The sequence below is a fragment of the Plectropomus leopardus genome, chromosome 24 (genome assembly GCF_008729295.1).
Source record: "Plectropomus leopardus isolate mb chromosome 24, YSFRI_Pleo_2.0, whole genome shotgun sequence".
In the NCBI taxonomy this organism is placed as follows: Eukaryota; Metazoa; Chordata; class Actinopteri; order Perciformes; family Serranidae; genus Plectropomus; species Plectropomus leopardus.
The window spans coordinates 15,032,849-15,052,855 of NC_056486.1; the positions used below are offsets into that span (position 1 = coordinate 15,032,849).

At 40.9% G+C, this 20,007-nt stretch overlaps 1 protein-coding gene across 2 annotated transcripts; it reads right to left on the bottom strand.

Moving 5' to 3' along the window:
* Positions 1–1,410: 1,410 nt before the first annotated feature.
* Positions 1,411–7,366, bottom strand: lig4 (ligase IV, DNA, ATP-dependent). 2 transcript variants are annotated; one of them, XM_042513237.1, is made up of 4 exons: positions 7,300–7,366; positions 6,714–6,795; positions 3,771–5,841; positions 1,411–3,352 (listed from the first exon to the last, which is right to left on the bottom strand). In XM_042513237.1, exons 3-4 carry the CDS (start codon positions 5,831–5,833, stop codon positions 2,683–2,685), a joined length of 2,733 nt encoding a protein of 910 aa, XP_042369171.1. In that variant the 5' UTR covers positions 5,834–5,841; positions 6,714–6,795; positions 7,300–7,366; the 3' UTR covers positions 1,411–2,682. The 2 variants fall into 2 exon arrangements, with proteins under 2 accessions (XP_042369171.1, XP_042369170.1); XM_042513236.1 differs by having other exon boundaries at positions 7,305–7,354.
* Positions 7,367–20,007: the final 12,641 nt, after the last annotated feature.

Genomic DNA, 20,007 nt, shown 5'->3' on the forward strand with positions numbered 1-20,007 from the left:
GCCCATTTAAATAAAGTGGACTTCAGAATACAGTACAGTATATGTGATTTGACATAAAGGGGTAAAAGTGCTAAAATATGCAAAAACATTAGTATGGTCCATTTTCTCAAATCAAGGCTATCAAAGCTGGATAGGCAGTTTTCTGATGTGGGTGAATAATCTGAGGTTCTGAGGTTGAGATTGAGGTCGAGATTGATGAACTGTTGGTTCCCAACTTTGGGGTTGGGTCCCCACAATGGGCTACTAGACAAATCTGTGAGGTGTAGGAACTAGGGATGCCAGATTTGGTTCATTTTGCTTTTGATCGCACGACACTCATAAATTAAGGGTTTACCAGAACTGGAAGTTGGTCAAACATAGAAAATACTGATAAACGATGTGACCATGTATTGGTGACGCACAAGGTGGAGCTCAATTCTCTCATTAAATCTTTTCATTGAGGATGGGATGTGCTTATTGCTGCAGACAAACCTTCCCCTGCAGCCATGAGCTTCTGTTCAGTCTCATTTATTTCAGCTGAGTACACGCAGCCGCTGGTCGTCTAGGGGCTGCTTCCAAACCATTTGTTTCCGCTTGTGTCCGGCGTACTTTGTTGGTACCATCTCTCCAGTAGCTACAATAGGCTCTAATTAGAGCATTCATCCCATTAGGACATGGTATTTCTGCAATGCTAGCTTTCAGCGGCTGTTTTTCCATCTCCAGATCCTCAGGACTGATTATCTGCTCCTGCGAGGACCAGCAGCTTTTCAAGACCAACAGTTGTGGAGCGACACGATGCATCCTACACTGAAGCCACACTGAAATAAGCACTAGCCGAGTACCTCTAATTAAGGCCTGTCAGTCAAATACTCACTCCGCATCACCTGGAAATAGTCCAGAGTGGGCGACAGGTTACAGAGTGCTTACTGAGGCACAATTTCATTTTTTTTCCACCAGTAATGAAGATCATTTAAAGCTGAATAACTCTCACTTTAGCTAAAGCCAAGAATGTCTCAAAGGTAGAGTTTTAATGAATTTGTTTAACTAAATTACTAACCCTACAGGGAACACTACATGGCAATGAGCGCCATTATTCACAGTATATGATTGAGAACAGGTACTTCATCACTTTTACTTTGAAAACATATTCATGCGGCATTTACCCACAACAATGCCCAGGACACCACAGGCAGCTACCTGCACCCTAGAGGCGACGGTAATGAAGGTTATAACATATCAATGAGTCCCAAGGTACACTGGTGACATTTTTGAAGACAGGAAAACATGGCCACATCTTTGTTGAAGGGCCTTGAGCTGAACCAGTTTGAACGTACCCCTGTGGTGTCCCTCGGTCTGAGCATGTGCCGAAGAGCTGAGGCAAAGGCCATTCCCTCACACAGACGATCATTTAGTCCAGTCACATCATAACAATACTTTAAAACAATGATATTTATTAGAGCTAAGAAAAATTAAAAACAAAAAGGCACCGATCACAAAAAGAGCACAATAATCCCACTTTTTTGCCGCCACCAATTCCACACACAAAGTTTCATTTTTTTTTCATCACTAAAAATACTGCTGAGCCTGAGAAAACAATTTCATAATGTTTTCTGTGACTCTGGAGGGAAAGTTTTTTAAAAACAAAACACCCTGATGATGTCATATTGATGTTACAAGGGTTAATTCTTTGGATCTTGAATCATAAGAAAATGGCAAAAATCAGGATGTCTCAACCTCAGCTGCTTCTATTTTGTCAGAAATTGACAATGCAGGTGTACTGTTTGAAAAGAAATTTCAGAGGGAAGTGAGGTCTAATCAAAGAAACTCTCCAGTTGCATTATGGGAAATGTAGGATTTGATTTTTTTGGAGCTTGACTCATAAAATCAGACTAAGTCAGGACATCTTGACTTGAGGTCTGAGAGGTTATTTAGATGGTGAGGGAGGTGTGAAGAAAACATTATTCAGTTGCATTATGGGAAATGTAGGATTCAATTCTTTTGCAGCTTAAATCATTAAAAAGGGACTCAGAGGCAGGATATCTCGACCTCAGCTGCCTCAATTTCGACTATTCAAGCCCCCCAGTTTTATTCTGGTAAAATACCACATTGATGGAGTGCCCCTTTAAAATTGAAAAATAAGAAAAGGCCTATTTTAGATTATTACAGTGCAATATCCCCTTGCAGCGCTCTCATCACAGATTCCCCAATGTGGACTGAAATTTTTTATATGATGATTTCATATCTAACTACAGAACAGCAAAGAGGATGAAAGCAGCTTAATTTTTCACTAAAAATGTATTAATAACTGCTCGGTTAAAAGTTTAAGGGAGGGCAATATCTAAAAAACAGATTAATCAGCTTTAGTGTCTCAGTACTTCATAATGCAATTCTAAGTGTGAAAATTCAAAAACCAATCACCGCCTTCCAGACATTAAGAGTGGCCTATTAACTTAAAACTAATAACGTGCAGCCTTAATCACTCATTAAGAAAAATAAAACTCATAAAGTTTGCATGAAAGCCCTGAGAAGTAACATCCCTGTACTGCGTAGTGGAGTCTGAAATCACATTGCTTACCTAACCCTTACCAGTGGTTTTGACTGTTTTTTTGTTAGTTTATTGCTAATTTGATTGGAAATTCATTAAAAAGCTTTCAATATGTGGATTTCTCTCCACTGTAAACGTTTGTGTATATCACCAGAGCTTCAGACTAAGTAGTCAGTGTCATTCATCACGTACCCTTCTTTGATTGAGTCAGTCACCCATGAGTCTTTTACAATCTTAAACTTCTTCCTAAAGCTGCGCCTCAGAGTCCTTAATGCCAAGAGTCTTGTTTCCTCGTTGATGATAACATGAGACACTCCTTCTTTTAACTTCTGCACCACCGTCCCTCCATGGTAGCGAAACTCCAGCGCCCTGATGTCCAAACAGGAGGTCGGTATGGTGGTTTTCGGGTCTCCTATGTCAGCGTAGCGGTCCATGTAAACCTCGAAGGGTCTGAACATGCTCGTGGGAAGGTCCTCCCAGCCGCACCGCTGCTCCACCTGGCTGATGTCCACTGCTGCAGACACGTCTGCATCCCTGATCCGATCAAACACCTCCTGCAGCTGCTGCTCGTCCGTGTCCACAAAGTAGCTGTCACCGTAGCTGTCGTACTCCTTGGCAAAGTGCTCCCTGGTGGCGGGGGACATGTGGATCATGTGACGCGGTTGCCATGGGACCACGTCTTTCTGGTCCAGGCACTCCAGCAGCCAGGCAGCCCACACCACGTCGTGCTGGTTGGATGAAACCAGGTTCTTCACACGCATGTTCTCCACGCCGGCAATCACGCAGTAGGTGTCCCGTCCTGGGTTTTGAACCACGATACCTCCACATCTGATGAGAAGATGACAGCAGTAATCAGTAAATTGTTTATTTAGAATACTTTAAAAACAGTAGTTCCCAACTGGTCCAGCCACTGGGTCCAGATTTCTCCTTCAAGGCTCACACAAAAGAGAAATTACCATACATTCAATTTTATTACTTATACTGTAAATAACATGGGCTTTAAACAGAAATAAATAAAACATATGGCGAGGAATTAAGTGCAATTAGTTAGAACCAGGGACTAGGATTTGAGGACAATGGGGTCTTAGCTCGGGACCCGCAGGTTTGGTAGGCATGTTCAACTGATGTGATTTTTTTTGTTCTTAAAAACTTTTTGGCAAAGATGTTTTGTCTTTATAACAATTTTGTTTCTTTTGTTGTTGTTTTTTTTACTTTTAACTATGACAAATGTAATTTCTCATGTCACCTGGCCACGCCCTTCTCCAGCTCCGCCTTAGGGTGATCATCTGTGCCATTCAGGATACAGAACTCCACATCCTCGAACATATCCGTCTCCTTGGTAACCCCAGAAAGGTCCTGGGGCTTAAAGTGGTCGATGATCCCGATCACCTTCTTGGGTTTTGCCGGCTGCTTGCGCTTCTTCTTTTGTGGTTCATCGCCGTCGATGTGAAGGTGCCGTGAGGCGAGCTTCCCAGACGCCTTACTGCGGAACTCATCCAGCTCCGCCAGAGTCATGCACTGGTGCCACTCCTTGTCGTCGCGGATCTTCTCGATCCTGGGAAAGCGCAGGGTGCAGTTGGTTCTGTACATGTCGCTTCCGACTATTTCAGCCGCCCGCACCTGGATGATGACCGAGTTGCAGGGTTCGATATAAACTTCTGGTCTCTCCGTTCCACACAGGATGGATGCCGGTGGGTCGTTTTTCCGATAGACTTTCCAGTGCTTGGCGAGCTTCAACCCGAGGTCATACAGCTCCTTCATGGTGTAGCCAGAGCCGATGCGGCACAGAGTGTGGAAAACTGAGGGTTTCTCACCTGGCTTTGGAGCTTCAGCAACGGCGCATAAGAAATGTGACATCATACCACCTCGTCTCCCTTTCCCCCAGTAGCCACCAACAATCAGCAGGTCCAGCTCATCCATCAAGCCATCTACGTATTCTGGCTTTATTTTCAGCCAACTCTCCCCGCGTTTGTCCGGTTTGTAGATGGACAATGGATCCTTCACCATGATCCCCTCTTCTCTGCTGTCGATAGCGTCATTGAGGGCATTCACCACCTCCTGCATGGTTCTGGCATCGACCTTTGACACCAGGTGTATCCTCCCTTTGACTGGATTGAAAACTGTCTGAAGAGTCTCGTAGCGCTTCTTCAGAGTTTCCTTGCCGAGCTTCTGGTCATTGACTAACAACACGTCAAACACGCAAAAGCACGTCTGCAGCTCTGAATCGTCCATGAGTTTCTTGATGTCAAATTTGCTCCCCTTCTGCATGAAGACCTCTGTGGTCGGGTTGTATGCCATCATCTCACCATCGAGGATACAGTTTACAACGTGGCTTTTAAAAACATTGTGAATGTAAGGCGTCAGTGAGCCCTCCAGTGGGGATCCTCCAAACTGTTGGGTGTAGTCAAAAGCATTTCTGCTGAAGTACTTATACACGTCCCCGTCTTTGTGCAGCTGTATACGCTCTCCATCCAGCTTGGTCTGAATGTAAAAAGGGCTGTTTCCCATCTGTTTCTCCACATTACGGATGTTTGCCACAGCTGCCAGCATCGGCTTGAAAGCAGAAAAGAGTCCAATTGAGACGTCGCTTAAAGACACGGCGGGGTTGTGGAGCTGCTGGCAGACCTTGTTTAAGTCCGTGTTGACATTGTAGAGCTCTGCAGCATCTGGATGGAAGACCTGCAGAACAGTTTCTTTGCTGACCCCGAGTTTCATGTCCTTAAGAATCATCCTGATGAGCCACTTTTGCTCAAGAGCCGAGCTCTGGGTGATGAGGTGCAGCAGACTCTTTTTCACAAGATCCTTCTGCTTGCTGGCGTTGTTGATCGCCACCGAGTCCAGAAAATCGTTGACTTCTTTGATGCTGAGGTTTCCTTGACTGGTGCATCGTTTCTTTAGCACAAAGTACGCCATGCCAGCAAAGTCTCCAGCTTCTCCTTGAGATGTAGTTGGGGCACGGTAGTTCAACAGTTTACTGGCCTCTGGGCCATTCTTTGGGAGACCTAATACATCGATGTAGAGTTTAGCTAACATGTTCTCTTTGATGCCATATGCCATACGCTCTCGTTCAAATGGGGGGACAATGAGGCGCATAGCTGGGTAGAAAGAGTCTGTTGTTTTGGGGCTGTCCTTGTGGAGGACAGAATGAAACTTCCTCCATGATTCAATGAAATCCCCAAGGATCTTGGATTTATCTGGTCGGAGTTTTGACTTCTGGATTTTCTCCAAGGCACTGCACAGGTGAAGGAAAGGAACCTGAGCAGCAACAGAGGGCTCACCTGCAGCACTGCTTTTAGAAGTTCCCTCCATGGTGAAGTCTGAAATTATGTCAAAGATAAAAACATAAGCCGCGTAGTGGCAGATCAACAATTCAAATTGTGGGTCCCTCATTCTAATGAATGAGTGAATTAGTTGACAAGCAGAAAAATAATAAGCAACTATTTAATTAAAATGTTATGCAATTATTTCATTTTTAGATGCAGCTGACGGTGGCTCAGGGGGTGAAGTGATTTGAATTTTGGTTCTTGCCATCAGTGTATTAAAGTATGTGTGAGTGGTAGAATGGTGCCTGTGTTGTAATCATACTCTAAATGTGAAGAATGCTAGGAAACGGCAATATTGTTTTGTATGATGTTGCTTTTAATAGATTTGACAAAAATCTGCATTTTGCAGCCTTAATGTGAAAATATAATGTATTATGTACTATTATCCTTGTCAATATATTAAATGAGATGGAGAATATTTCAACAATAAAAACTGCCCATTAATCATGAATAGAGGCAAAAGCTTAGTTATTTGGTTTTAGTCAAACAACTTTCTCTTTGTCAGTTGAAAAATGAAAATCGTATTTCTTCACTTTTTTGTTTTTGTCAAACAAATGGACCAAATGTTATAAAGCATTTAAAACCAGGAAAAGACAACATTTATGAATATAAAAAATCCAAAATCTAAGACATAATATAGTCTCTCATCTCTATATTCATAAAATATTGATATATTGCCCAGCAACAATACAGTATGTGCCCAAAATTTTGCTTACAAGTCTTTTTTTGCTGCATCGCCTATTATACAGAACAATAAACAATGTTCAACACAAAACAACAAACAACGATAATAAAGCAACTCTAACAAATATGACAAGTGTTTTACAGTGCATATTACACAATTAAAATATAAAATTCTTACTTACAATTTAGTTGCAGGTTATTGATGCGCAGAGATCAAACTTCAACATGTCCTGACATGTCTCGAGCTCCAACAGCTGTTTTAATCTGACAGGTAACAAACGGAAACAAACAAGAATAACAGCCAAACTAAAATCCAAAGTTTAACTTACAATGGTGGTAACAATGACAAAACAAGACTAAGTTAAACATACATGCCAAATAAAGCATATCATACTGTTTTTTTAGCTAGTAATTGTATGTTTTTAAAGTGTTTACGCGGACATTTCCTGCAGTTAGTTCACTTTCAAAGTAAAAGTATTTGTTGTCGTATGAGGTCTTGGCTGCACAGGTGTGTTTGTTTAGATATATATAAGACATTTGCCGCCAAAAAGGTCAGATTTGAGAGTATTTTGTGTTTTTTTAATATAGCTTCAAGTGTTTTTTTGTTCACACCGAACAAAACATGAATAAAATGAGCATTTAATGTTCGCTGCGCTTTCATTTTGAATTCAAACCGCCGAAGAAGAAGTACTAGTCTCGAGCTCAATTTGATGAAAAGTAACGACACATATGAACCAAATAATGAAAAATATAATATTTTACAGTTACCTTACTCCTCTTATCCTTCAAAGGCGACTTCTTCGACTGTGAGCTACATGATAAACACTACTTCCTCATACTCAAAGTAAGGTCCTTTACGGAAAACGTTCCCCTGAAACAAGAGCGGAACTTTTGTTTCCCCACAGTGTTGATGAGTGTTTTTATTCACGAAATTATGGACCCACAAAGCCCAAATTTTGCACGTCACTTTTATACATTTAATCTGAAATATGTTATTATGGATCATAATGCCATTATTATTTAGGGAGTGTCCTCTATTTATCAGAGGAAGGGGGGTGACTGGGGTGTGATTTGTTTGTTTGTTTGTCTGTTTTTTGTTTGACCCCCCCCCAAGGCTACAAATATTTTTCCTTGGGCTTTCCTGTGTGACTTGGGAAAAAGAATGACCCTCCCTCCATAATAAATTAGCTGTTAGATTTAAAAAAAAAAAAAAAAAAAATGAATGAAAGTTCAAAGTTGAATACAAAATCCTGGGGAAAAGAATCTTTATTTTGTCTTTGCAAATGGTTTAATTCTGGCAAAACACTGAAAAATATAATCTTGAAAATTCCCTGTAGACATAATATTATTGCTCTTGTGTTCACCAGCAGAGGGCCGCACTGAGACGCTGCAGGGCTGCGGAGGTGCAGGCAGTGAGGTTGTTTTCCATCATGAGTCTGAAGCCAGTGAGCCAGGAGTAAGCTGGTAGTAAAGGATAGGAATGCAACTAACTGACCACAAGAAGGCGTGTCTCTTCACTCCAATGATTATGTAAGACATATTTGGATCAGAGTCCAAGATATTAACACTGAAACCTGGACTGACATTTGTGCAATAACGTTGCTTTGAAAATAACCAGTGATGATGATTATGATGATAAGCCAGATAGGCCTGGGACCATTTGAAATTGACCGAATTTAATAATAATCGTTTTCTCTCTGCTTGTTTTAGGAAGTGAATAATTCTGGGTCTCAGTCCAACAAAAACGTATTTCTGGGCAATAATCAACCATATTATGTGGACAAACAAGCCTATTATATGCATAAATTATCCCTGCGAAACCTTTTTGAGGTCACTTTTCTTGTGCTGCATTCAGACATTTTTCACAAGTATTTAAAAAATGAAACAAATTGTTTTGCATTCCTTTAAAAACACGGGGAGGGGGTAATGAGCAACTTGGCAAGACACTAATCCACAAATGGCATGAAATTGATTGATTTATAAAAAATATTTTCTAAAATGCTAAAATTAGAAAAATATCCCAAAATTGAGATTTGTAATTTCTATAATAATATATTTTAATTATTTTACCGAATTAGCATTATTTTTGAGCACTTTTTCAGGTCTTTTTTAAAATCTTTTTTTAAACTTTTTTTTGGTAATTTTTTTACTTAATTAATTCATTAAGGGTAACCGTTTATCTTCTTTAGGGTCGTAGGGCAGGGGGCTGGAGGCAGTCCCAGCTGATATTGGGTGTGAGGCAGGGTACACTCTGGAGATGTCAGTCTATTGCAGAGCTTAATTTTCTTGAACTTTTTACAATTATTTTATTTTATTTTTTTTATTTATTTTTATTTTTGCTAAATTTTGGGTCATTTGCTCATTGCTTTTATCCCATTTTTTGCAAGTGATCATGTAAATTTGTTCAGTTTTCAAAGGCTTAATGTGATCCACACATCCTGAACATAATAATTGTTCCACTGTGATGACATGTAATGGATTCAGTCGCTCAAGGCTGCACAAACAGCTTCTTGACTTTTAACCTTGTGCTTTGTTTCTGTTATAAACTTGTTTTGACAGTCCCACCATTAGGTGGCAGCTGGTGTCATGCCAAGTACATGCCATTACTTGTAAATGCAAATCATAACAGTGTTGTTGCCAATCGAAAGTACCTGAGGTGTTTACCAACGTGAATTACACAAATACTGATACTCATTTGTCATAAAAGTGAGCACGAGGGGACTAGTTGAGTGTTTTTTATGTACTTTAATTATTTATTTGGATGGCATCTTCAGTGTCTTTGAGCAAAACAGTGAATCTGTTTCCAAACAGGGAACTCCATTAAGTCACTGGTAATTTATTTTTACCAGCTTTTCATTTTCAAAAACTACAAATCACGATCTGTTTTTCTATTCAATATTTCACAAATTGAAAATTAGAAAAATCTTGTTTCTACATTGATTTGACAAATAAAAAAATACAGTTTTAGAGCATTTAATTCTGCAAATATACAACTTCTAAAGCATTTTTTGTGTGACTAGTTTTTACAGCTACAAATTTCATAGTCAAAGTCTATTTTAAACCAATAATACCTGAACACTATAGCAGTCACAGGGGGCATTTACTGATTTTTTTGTTGCGGTTTTTTTTTTTCTGATTTGGGGATAATTTCATTCTGTTGTTGCTTATTGCCTCCCTCCCATGTCTTTGAAAGAAATCATGCCAGTTTGCGCAGATTTTTAAATAACAAAATTTGCTGTTGTTCATTATTTCCTGCCAGCAGGGGCCACCCTATGCACAGCACTTTGCCCAGAGCCACACTCCAGCCAGGGTTTGTTTACCTGTATGCTGCTGCTGCTGCTGCTGCAGTGGAGGATCCTGGGATATGTGCGGGGAGGGAGAAGGTCCATTTGGAGCTACTATGTGCTCCAGCATTGAACCCGCTGTATTCTCCTTTCACACACTATGCAGCGCAGTGGAGAGGAAAGCTGGCTGACTGGCTGCTCCTACTGTATCTCTGTGTACAGTGTGTGCATGCACCTGTGCTTGTGTGTGAGGGGGTGATGCCGTGCAGACTGCAGCATAAGACCACCACACATGCACGCACACGCGCGTGCACGCACGCACACACACACACCACACACACACACACACACACACACACACACACACACACGCACACACACACACACACACACACACTGCAGCACACAGCCTGTCATGCTGTCATGCATCAGGCAGTGGAGTTACATAAGCCCTGCTGGATGTGCTGCTGCACTGCAACTAGCAGCGACCTACAAGACAGTAAACAACTGACGTCACTGCTTCCGTGGCATGCATCAGCTCGCACTGGGACTGAGAGGGAGAAGGAGGAGGAGGAGGTGAAGGAAGAGGAGGAGGAGGAGGAAAAGGAGGAGGAGGAGAGGGGGGGTGTTTATAGTGTTCTGGTGTAGGACTGAGTGAGATTTTGGCATGGAGGCACAGAGAGAAAGAGAGAGAATTGGGCAGAGTAATAGAGCTAAAATCCCTTCTCGACATGGCCGATGATTAAGCGGTGCGTCAGCCTCCTCATTCAGTGACTTGTTGGTGATGTGTGGCTGCAGAGACAGTCGTAAACACTTCCTGTCCCCTGCTGGTTGCTGACAGAGTGAGAAATGTGTTTGCCAAAAGGCTTCCCATTGATTATTTACACTGGTTGGACAACTTTTCATACAGGGTGCTGATGTGGTGAATCCCCACAAAAGCAAATATAGACTTTCCTTATTAGACAGCACATGAGGAGGTGTAGACATGTAGACACAGACTTCTTTATTTCTAACGGAAAGGTACTTGAAGTTTATAAGATGCTCAGTCTGGCAGGGAGGGTGTTGTATTATGGGAAATGTAAGATCCAGTGTTTATGGAGTTTGACTAAAAGTCATTTTATCAGCTTCTGCTGCATTGATTTCATTCCTTCTTTCCTAAAAATCGGCTTCTTGTGAGTGCACTCTTTAAGGTGCAACACTAAATTTCTGGAATGCACCTTTAAGCTTTCAGGTCACTGAGCTGTGAGTTGTAGCTCGATTTCATGTCCTGTATTATTATATTACATTATGATATGTGCTCTTACAGTAGTTTGTATCATGTTACTCTTCCACACAATTGTCACTACTGAAAAGAAACAAAAATAACATTAAATAATTTGGTTCTATGCAGAAACACAGCAGCCACATAACATTTGTTTTATTTCTCCTAATCTTATTTTACTTCCAGTTTATTCACATTTTACTTTTAATCCTCTTTACTGTACTTACTTCACCTTCATTTTTCCTTTAAGGGATCAGTAACGACCGACCTGATCAAGCGTTACTGAACTCAGTGTAGAAACTGTAAAATGGGTTACGGCATCTGTATTTGGGATCAGGCAGTATAGCATACCAGCTGCAGATGGTGCCCCGAAGGCTGAGGCTGACATACATTACCCACAAAAACAAATACATGTACATATGTATGCATGTGAGTGAGTTTTCAGTACAGTATGTACCTATTCGTTCTGAGTCAAATATGTGTTCCCAGCAGTTGTTTTATAAACAGACTGAAAAAAACCTCTGTGCTCTTGCCAAAGCCGCTTTTGATGCACTGCTGCCTCAAGGCATGATTGAACTCCTCACCACATAATCTTACACAAATGTCAGGAGAGATGAGGACAGGGAGATCCTGTTCACCTAAACTGCAGAGCACAAAATATTGTGTTGGACTTTATTTATTTTTCTTTTTTTTTTCGGCTGGCAGGGTGAGCCAGACAGTGCCCGGTGACCTTCGACTAAAAAATTAGATCAGCTTCACACATCACTGCCATTCCACACTGCCCTCTTTTTATACCTGTTTAATAGCGGTCTGTCTGTCTGTCCATTCTCTATCATTACATGCAGCGTAATAACAGCTTTCCCTCTCTGTTATGAAATCGAATTTCCGATAAAATCCCTGGCCGTTCTCTGTTTTCATCAGACTGACTGGTCAGCCAGCTGACCTGTGCAGCGGTCTTGTTTGGTTACATCATGTAGTATAATAGCAGAGGGGTCAAGAGGTCATCACAGCAGCCTTTCAGTGACCTGGACTCGGCCCTGGTTTGAGTTAAAGCATGAGATAACAGTGCTAGCCGCAGTAAAGTGAAGCAGATGGACTCGCAAAGAAAAGAAGGTCAGGGGTAGATTACTGTAAGAGCATCTAAGAAAAAAGCAAAAGTGAGCTGTAGGTAGGTTGATGTTCGTGTTGTTTGCTGATCAGCTGAAAAACAAAATTGTCAGGGAGGGAGAATTGATTCTAAGCTATCAGAAAGATTCATTTCTCGGCTCCACATGTGTATATATCATTACATCTGGTCAAATGAGTGCCAATCTGCAAAGACAGGTGCCATCGGGGCTAATTAAGCCATGTTAAAACCATGACCACTCCTTGTTGGGTCGATGACCAGCATGGCGGTTTCATATGTGGAGGGAGGTGTTAGCTTAATGGCGTACACTCTCACCCACGCTTCTTTCCACTGTCACCTAAGCCTTTCTAGATTGGCAGTTGCCCATTTTTCTGGTGTTAAATTTAAGTGCTGCTTTTGACACCACTGATCACGCCATCGTGATTTATTCCTTTAAACCCTGGGCTAACACATCAGGATCTGCATTTGATTGGGTTTCCTCTTAAATGTCAAAAAGGAAATTTGTAGTCTCCGATGGGAGCTATATTTCTCCTTGCGCTCTGGGATGTGGGGTGCCTCAGGGCTCCATTTTCCGGCCCCTAATGTTTTCTTTCTTTTTTGTTTCTCTTGGGCTGCATAATTAGAGATTATGCTCTGCAAAAACATAACCACAAGGGTCATTTTTACAAGTACAAGTTACGACATAAACTCATGTTTATTAGTTGGTTGCAACCTCTATCGGTGGTAGTAATTATTACAAGAGCAAAAGAGAAAGTAAGGCATTGTAGTATAGAGGACCCCAGTGATGAGTTCTGAAAAACGCAACTCCGTTCCTTTGTCTCAAAGTAAATGGGTTTTTTGAATGGATTTTTCAGTAGAGGCCTTAAATAAAGTCTGTGGTTAACACAGGTTGAAGAGACTTTTGTGTTTTGTTCTTCGACGCGTAACATACATGTTAGCTTTATAATTCTGGTGATTTAGGCTTAAAAAACTTTTTCCTGCAGTGATCCAAAATGCAAACTGTTAGTTGTATCTCTAAACTCAAGGTATCAACTCAAAAGCAGAAAAGGCCTTTCGCAGAGACCTCATTTAAACAAACGGTGTAAATGAAATGTTACAATTTGTATTATTTACATTGCTAAACACAGTTCTATTTATTCACAACTCTGTTTAAAGTTACCATTCAGCACCTGCAGTCGTAGTATTTGACTACTGAAATATGAATGAGTCATTGTTAAGTCACTCAGCTAATTGTCATGTACAAACCAGACTTACCAGTCTTCTAAATAAACATGGTGTGCTACTGTATATATTACTATGCAAATAAGCTTTTAGCATCTTAAGCAAGTGTGACGAGTTAAAGCAGAAAGGATGTAATGGATGATCCTGTGAAATGCACTTCATGAATCTCAAGAGTTTCCGTGTGAGTTGCCAAGCGTTGGCAATATCGGCTGTAGAGATGTCTGCCTTCTCTCCAATATAATGGAACTAAGTGGCACTTGGCTTCTGGTGCTTGAAGTGCCAAAAAAGATATATTTGATATATTATTGGTATTATTTAGATCAGTAGTTTCAGGTAAAGTGCCCCCAAAGGCTCCCTGTAAGGTCATTGATCACCGTGTTTGAACATCGTGACTGTAAATGTTATCCGTTACAGTCTCATTATCCACTGAACTCGTTGGCTGATAGAGCTTTCTGAGTGATAACTTAAGCGTTTAGTCACCCTCTCTGCCTGTTAGCGCATTCAGCAAAAGCAACAGCGGATGGTGAACACAGCAAGCACCCTCTGATGCTTCTTACGCAACGTTGTGCTTTCACCAGTTCTGCTTTAAGATACCGCTCAAAAACAACTCATTACATAACGCTCAAATGCATGACACGGCAATGTTCTGAGGGAGTGGGACATCTTGTTGGACACGGGGGTCAAACTTTGAGTGGAACCAGGGAACTGTGCCAGGACAGTAAGCTGTGAAGTTCGATCCTAAATACTATTAAATGGAACATGAGCTTTGAGCTGTCAGTGTGTGACATTCCTGACAGGTCGTTTACCTTAATTAATCCATTTATTGCCTTTCACTGTGGAATCTCACCTGATGGTCCAAACATGCAACCTCAATGTTGATTCACTACAAAGGCATCAGTTACACCCATTTGAAAGAGTACAGACAGGCGGATTGACTTCTTGAACGAGGAGTTTAACGTGCCGACAGAGACTAGTAAAAAAATCAGACGTGCTTCTTTTAATGTTGTTTGTTGCTGTGTGGCGTTGGCATGTTTTCCTTTTCATCGGGCCGAGACTTTGGCCCTCAGAGTGCGGGGCCAATCTGAGATACTTGGCACTCTCCATAATCCAATGAGCAACTGGAGCAATCTGGTCATTTGTAAACAAACATTTACTCACAGCCTCTTTCTGGCTGGACTGTCTGCAGCGATGTAAAGTCATATGTGATTCTTTATCAGCATCTGATCACAGCTTCATACTGAAATACTGGTACTCCTTTCTAACATGTCACTTTTTTATCAAAGGTTTGTAAGTTAAGAAATTACTTAATGGTTAATGCATCATTTACTAATGGTGTATTTTGAAAGCATCCATAAGCATCATTTTTGTTGCAAGGTTGGTTATTTTTACATCCCTATTGACTCAAGCGTACCAAACTACATCACTGTGCAGAAGGAAGTGTGCAACCACTGCTAGCTCACCTAACACCAATAAGTGAGCTAATGTTACAGCTCTGTTGAGGAGGACGCCATTAGTGTTTACCTGACCCATCCACCTCCACTCCGTCACACTGTACACTGTTGCTCCTACCTTTTGCATGATGATTGATTGATTGATGATGATGATTGTCCACCATGGAAAAGGGACCCTAACTGATTTTTGTTTCTATTGAACACATCACACGCCACTATCACTGTGGGGTCACAGTCATTTCATTAATTTCTGTGAGATCAGGCCGATCAGAGAGCAGGCCGCTCAGTTCGCCGTTTCCATAACAATAAGCCGTCTGAACCCTGTTCACCTCTCAGCGCTGGCTTTTTCCTCAGTGGGACAAAAACAAGCAACAAGTCCATGTTTTGCTGGAAAAAAAGATCACGTTGGAAGTTGACTGCAAAACATTCATTTAACTGCTCTACTCATAACACATACAGGCGTGTCTGCTTTGGTTGTGTAAGTATGTGACACGAAATTAAAGGTCACGCTCTATTTACAGCACACTTGCCATTATTACAAACATAATGTTTGTTTGTTGGACACCTTGGTGCAGGCTATCACGGCAACCCAAAGCAGTTGTTCCACAGCTGGCCATGCAGCTATTATCTGCACCTGCTGCTGATTTCAGGGGTGTTTGGACCATTGCTTTTGGCTTAGTTTGCAGACAGCAAAGAGTAGTATGTGGCGGGTCTCTCGCACAGGCCTGGATTTGGTGGTAAGGTTTTGGGTACAGCTTCTTTGCGTGCCACCACTCTCCATTAAGCCCCTCTGAATGTCTCCGAATCTGTCCTGTTCTGTAAGCTTTAGCCTCGTGGCTGGCATGTTTGACGGATGATTTACTTGGCTGCTGCGCACGCAAACATGCCCCCGGTGTGAACTCGGTTCAGAGGGGTGTTGTTATGCTGCTGAATGAGATTTCTATAGGCACTAACTATTCCCACTAATAGGATTGGGCTCTTGCTTTCAAACTCCTGCAGACAGCTGCTGGTGAAAAGTTCATATAGGGCATGCAGAGAGCAGTTTAAGTGTGGAATAACACTCCTGTGTGTGCATGTGGAAAAATCAGACCACTTTACAGAAAGTAGGTGACTCAGCTTTCACTGTAAAATCTGTTGATTTTACATTTTAAAACATGTAGGAAACCAGCTGCTTTGAAAAGTGTAAGTAAACATAACTATTAGTCTGTTGATGTTTACATCACATCTAATTGTTAAGTTTAAATTTTAATTTTAAGTACTTAATCTTGTGAAATTGTTGCAACTTAAAAGTGAAAAGTTTAATTAAATCAATCTTTCATACTTTCAGCAACTTCAGTAAACCAAGTTTACTGAGCTATATATATTTGTATTCTGCTGGCTGCAAACTATAGTCAGTCATATTTGTATTTTCTTGTTAAGTAAACAGAACCTCATCATTGGCAAAATCCTCTTTGTCATGATCAAGTGAAGTCAGACTACCTTGGTTTATTTCAGTTGCTAACAATTAGAAAAAACAAGGTCATTTCACTTGTCATTTTTAAGTTGTGACAACTTCACAAAACTAAGTAAATACACCTAAATTTCACAATTGCATATAAATTAAACATAAAGTTAGATTTATACTTATATTTACTTTACTTTTTAAGGCAATTAAGATGGTAAAGATCTCAACTTGTCAGATTTTACAGCTTGCTCAACTAAATTAACAGAACCTCTGTGGCGTTGCTGTCACATTTGCGACTTTCCAATAAGAACTGCTTTATGTCTTATCCCATAATTGGTTGATTGAGTTTAGCTCGACGTGACACCAACATGAGAATGAATCCCAGGTCTCAGTATAACATTGTGTACTGTACAGTACGTCCAACTGGAACACAAAACAAACTGGTTGCAACACATCTTACATTGTGTTTAATAGGGGTTATATACATAGGCCTATATCTGACGTGTGCTCTCTGCGTGCACATTTGTGCTTTCAATACACTGATATGTTTATGTGGAAACCTTACAAGCTACTGCCCATTGATATTCGATGATGTGGAGTTTCTGAGGGTGTTTATGAGCAGTCTGACCCGCACTATACGAGACCGCAAAAGGAGATGCTCGGGGGCAGCGCATAATTCGAACAGGATGGGTTCCATGAATAGAAACCTTCGGAAAGAAATATTGACTTCGTCTGCACGTCAATGACACACAAACATATTACGGAAATGCGTCAGTGGTGCATTTTCAGCAAACATGAGAGTAAATTTCCATAGATGGAGCTGATGCTATAATGGTGCCACACTTGCAATGGTTAACAACGCTTTAGGTGTGTGCATGTGTTCAGCATGCGTAAGCTGAGTGGGCCTTTATCTTTGTTGTGTGACCGTAAAAGCTCTGTTATTGGTTATAAAAGTGCATGCGTCAGTGTGTAAGACCTTAACACTCAGTGGTGTGTGCGGAGGGTTTTTATTTGAGCACAGTTTAGATATACAGTGCACACTACCAGAAAGGCCATATCATTAAGCTGTTTGTTTGAGTGTGTATCAGTTGACATCCGTGTGCGTGTGTATGTATGAGTGTGTGTCGCCCTGTGGCCCAGGTAACAGAGGGATATGTACTTTCTGATAGATTAAAACTTACATAACTCCACATTCCACCCAGCAGGTAAACAAGCACAGGGACTAAGGTCAAAAACAGCGAGGCACGGCTGGCGCATCGACGGAGCCAGACGCTGGAGGCTGCCGAAGCAGATCTGAGCCACAGTGACCCACATGCATACAAACTCAAGCTGTCATTAAAATCTGTATGGCTTAGAAAGCTCAGTAATCAACAAGAACTGTAAGCACCTATTTGCGCAGTCAGTTAATTGCCACTGTAGTACGGTGACAGTCAACAGTGGAGGTCGAGGAATGCTGGAAGAATGTTTGGAAGACTGAAATATGCTGCAAACACGCCAAAAAGCCCAACACGGTTTTACTGTAGTTGAAATATCTTCAGTCACATGCATCTGGTTATGTATTCACTCCTGTACTGTGCAGAATTCATGACTTGCAAATGAAGTCGCTTCTTTATATTCAAAGTCAGCAAATCCAGTGAGTTTTTCATATAATGGAGCAGATAGTATTAGTAGCAAATAGTGTATATTATTTGATACACTTTGGTTGCTTATTTTTGCAGTTAATATAAGTAATTATCCAACACATTCTCATTCCTACATGTCACATGTTGCAGGTTTGTCAGTGGACTTTTGCTTCTACATATTATGAGTTAAGTATCCTTGTGCGTCTGTTGTTTACGCTCCAGGATGCCGCTATGCTGATGTCAACAAATTCAGATGGTTCAATGACATGCCACGTGGTTGTGTTACGGAAACAACAGCAGGTTAAAGCGGAGGAGGTAGTAGTAAGGTGCTCTTAAATGTCATTGGCCACCAAATATTTTTGACAATATTTGGCAGAAGTTGTATCAGTAGGATATATATATATATATATATATATATATATATATAGTACATATATATATTGCATTTCTACATTTTCTTGAGGAAAAAGTCCTGCATACTTCTCCATATACTTCTTCCACCACTGGTCCAACTTTTAAGGACTTTTAAGGACATCGTTTAAACATTATGTGCTTAGTTGCTTTCTTGCCAAGAGATAGATGAGAAGATCCCCACTCTCATGTCTGTGCCTTACATATGAAGTTAATCCAGGAGACACTTAACCTAGTTAAACATAAAGACTAGTTGCAAGGGAAAACAACAAGCCCAGCTCTTTTTGAAAGGTAAAAAATTGTGTGTGTGTGTGTGTGTGTTTTCTGTTAAAGTAGTTTGTCAGGAACTGTGGCCAGTAAAAGGTTAAATGCCAGAGGTTCGTGCTGAACTTTAAGTAGACAGTTTTTCCTCATTCGGCAATGCAGTGAGTACCGAGAGTTCATAAAAGTCAGGGCTTAAAAAGGAATTTGACAGATGCACACAAAGCCTGCAGTTCAACAGGAGTGAGCATGAAATAATTCTTTTCTTCATTCATTCATTCATAGACAACACGCTAATGGAAAGATAAGATAAGATAAACTTTACTGTACCCTGAGGGGAAACTTGGCTCCGACTCCGGACTACTGCTGTTAAAAGAAACATCAGGGCAGGCTTTAACAGACACAGATGGACAGGTTACATTACAAGGCAACAAGCTGATTACATTCATGTTAAACACACAGATGGTCCTCATGCCTACATCCAAATTTAAGCATTAATCAGAGTGTTAAAGCTTGAATGTATACTGACACAAACCTTGAGACTCAGAATAGGCTCAGGCACCAATGTTGCTACTTTCGCAGCTCTCCTTCACGGATCCAGAAGCCTCACTAATACATTTAAAGAGATAAGATTAGAGGAATGCATAGGGGAGAAAATACGATTTGGACTCAGGCCAAGACTGGAGGGACAGTACCGTATATGCAGCATGCTCTACCTCTATGGCCAAGGATATACATTTTCTTTGTTCTTTGTTATTAAAGTGAAAATGAAATGAAAATTCATTTTTGACAAGAAATATGCCTCCATGGTGTTTGGTTAAAACTGTGTGCAAAAAAGGAGAAATTTAAATTTTACATACCTTCCTGCAATTGGTGCACTCTATATAGGTGAAGTTTCTCCCATTCCAGTGTCTCCCATTGGACCTAATGCCAGGAAACATATATATATACATATATTGCAATATATCACAGTTTTTTCAACCTTAAATTATGTCCCAGAAGGAAAGATCTGTTAACATCAGTGCTACTGATGCTGCTGCAGCTTACAAAACAATATAAATAATGCAGATGGAATTAGGTTTATGCATGGTTTTGTTAAAAACCAACATGTGTTTGTATGTGTGTTTTGTAGCTTTTAGGTCACCAGCATTATCATCCCAAATGCAGTGAGTCAGATTGGTTGTGTGCTGAGGGCCGCCCTCAATGTTAAACTGCCATGCTCCGCATTATAGGCTTAAGATAATGCCTCATTAGCATCAGTGTCTCACTGACTCCGCTCTGAAACACCATCCTCCTCCACTACAGAGGACCTGTTAGCATCACCACCAACCAGCAGAGCCAGAGGAAACTGGAGCATGTGACGCACACGAAAAAGGCATGTCACATCACCCGCTG

What these genes read in the sequence shown, in the direction of transcription:
- lig4 (XM_042513237.1), bottom strand. Translation starts at nt 5,833, where the DNA reads ATGGAGGGAACTTCTAAAAGCAGTGCTGCAGGTGAGCCCTCTGTTGCT. An exon ending in CTGGAGAAGGGCGTGGCCAG is followed by an intron (nt 3,353 to 3,770) that starts GTGACATGAGAA and finishes TCTTCTCATCAG; the next exon opens with ATGTGGAGGTATCGTGGTTC.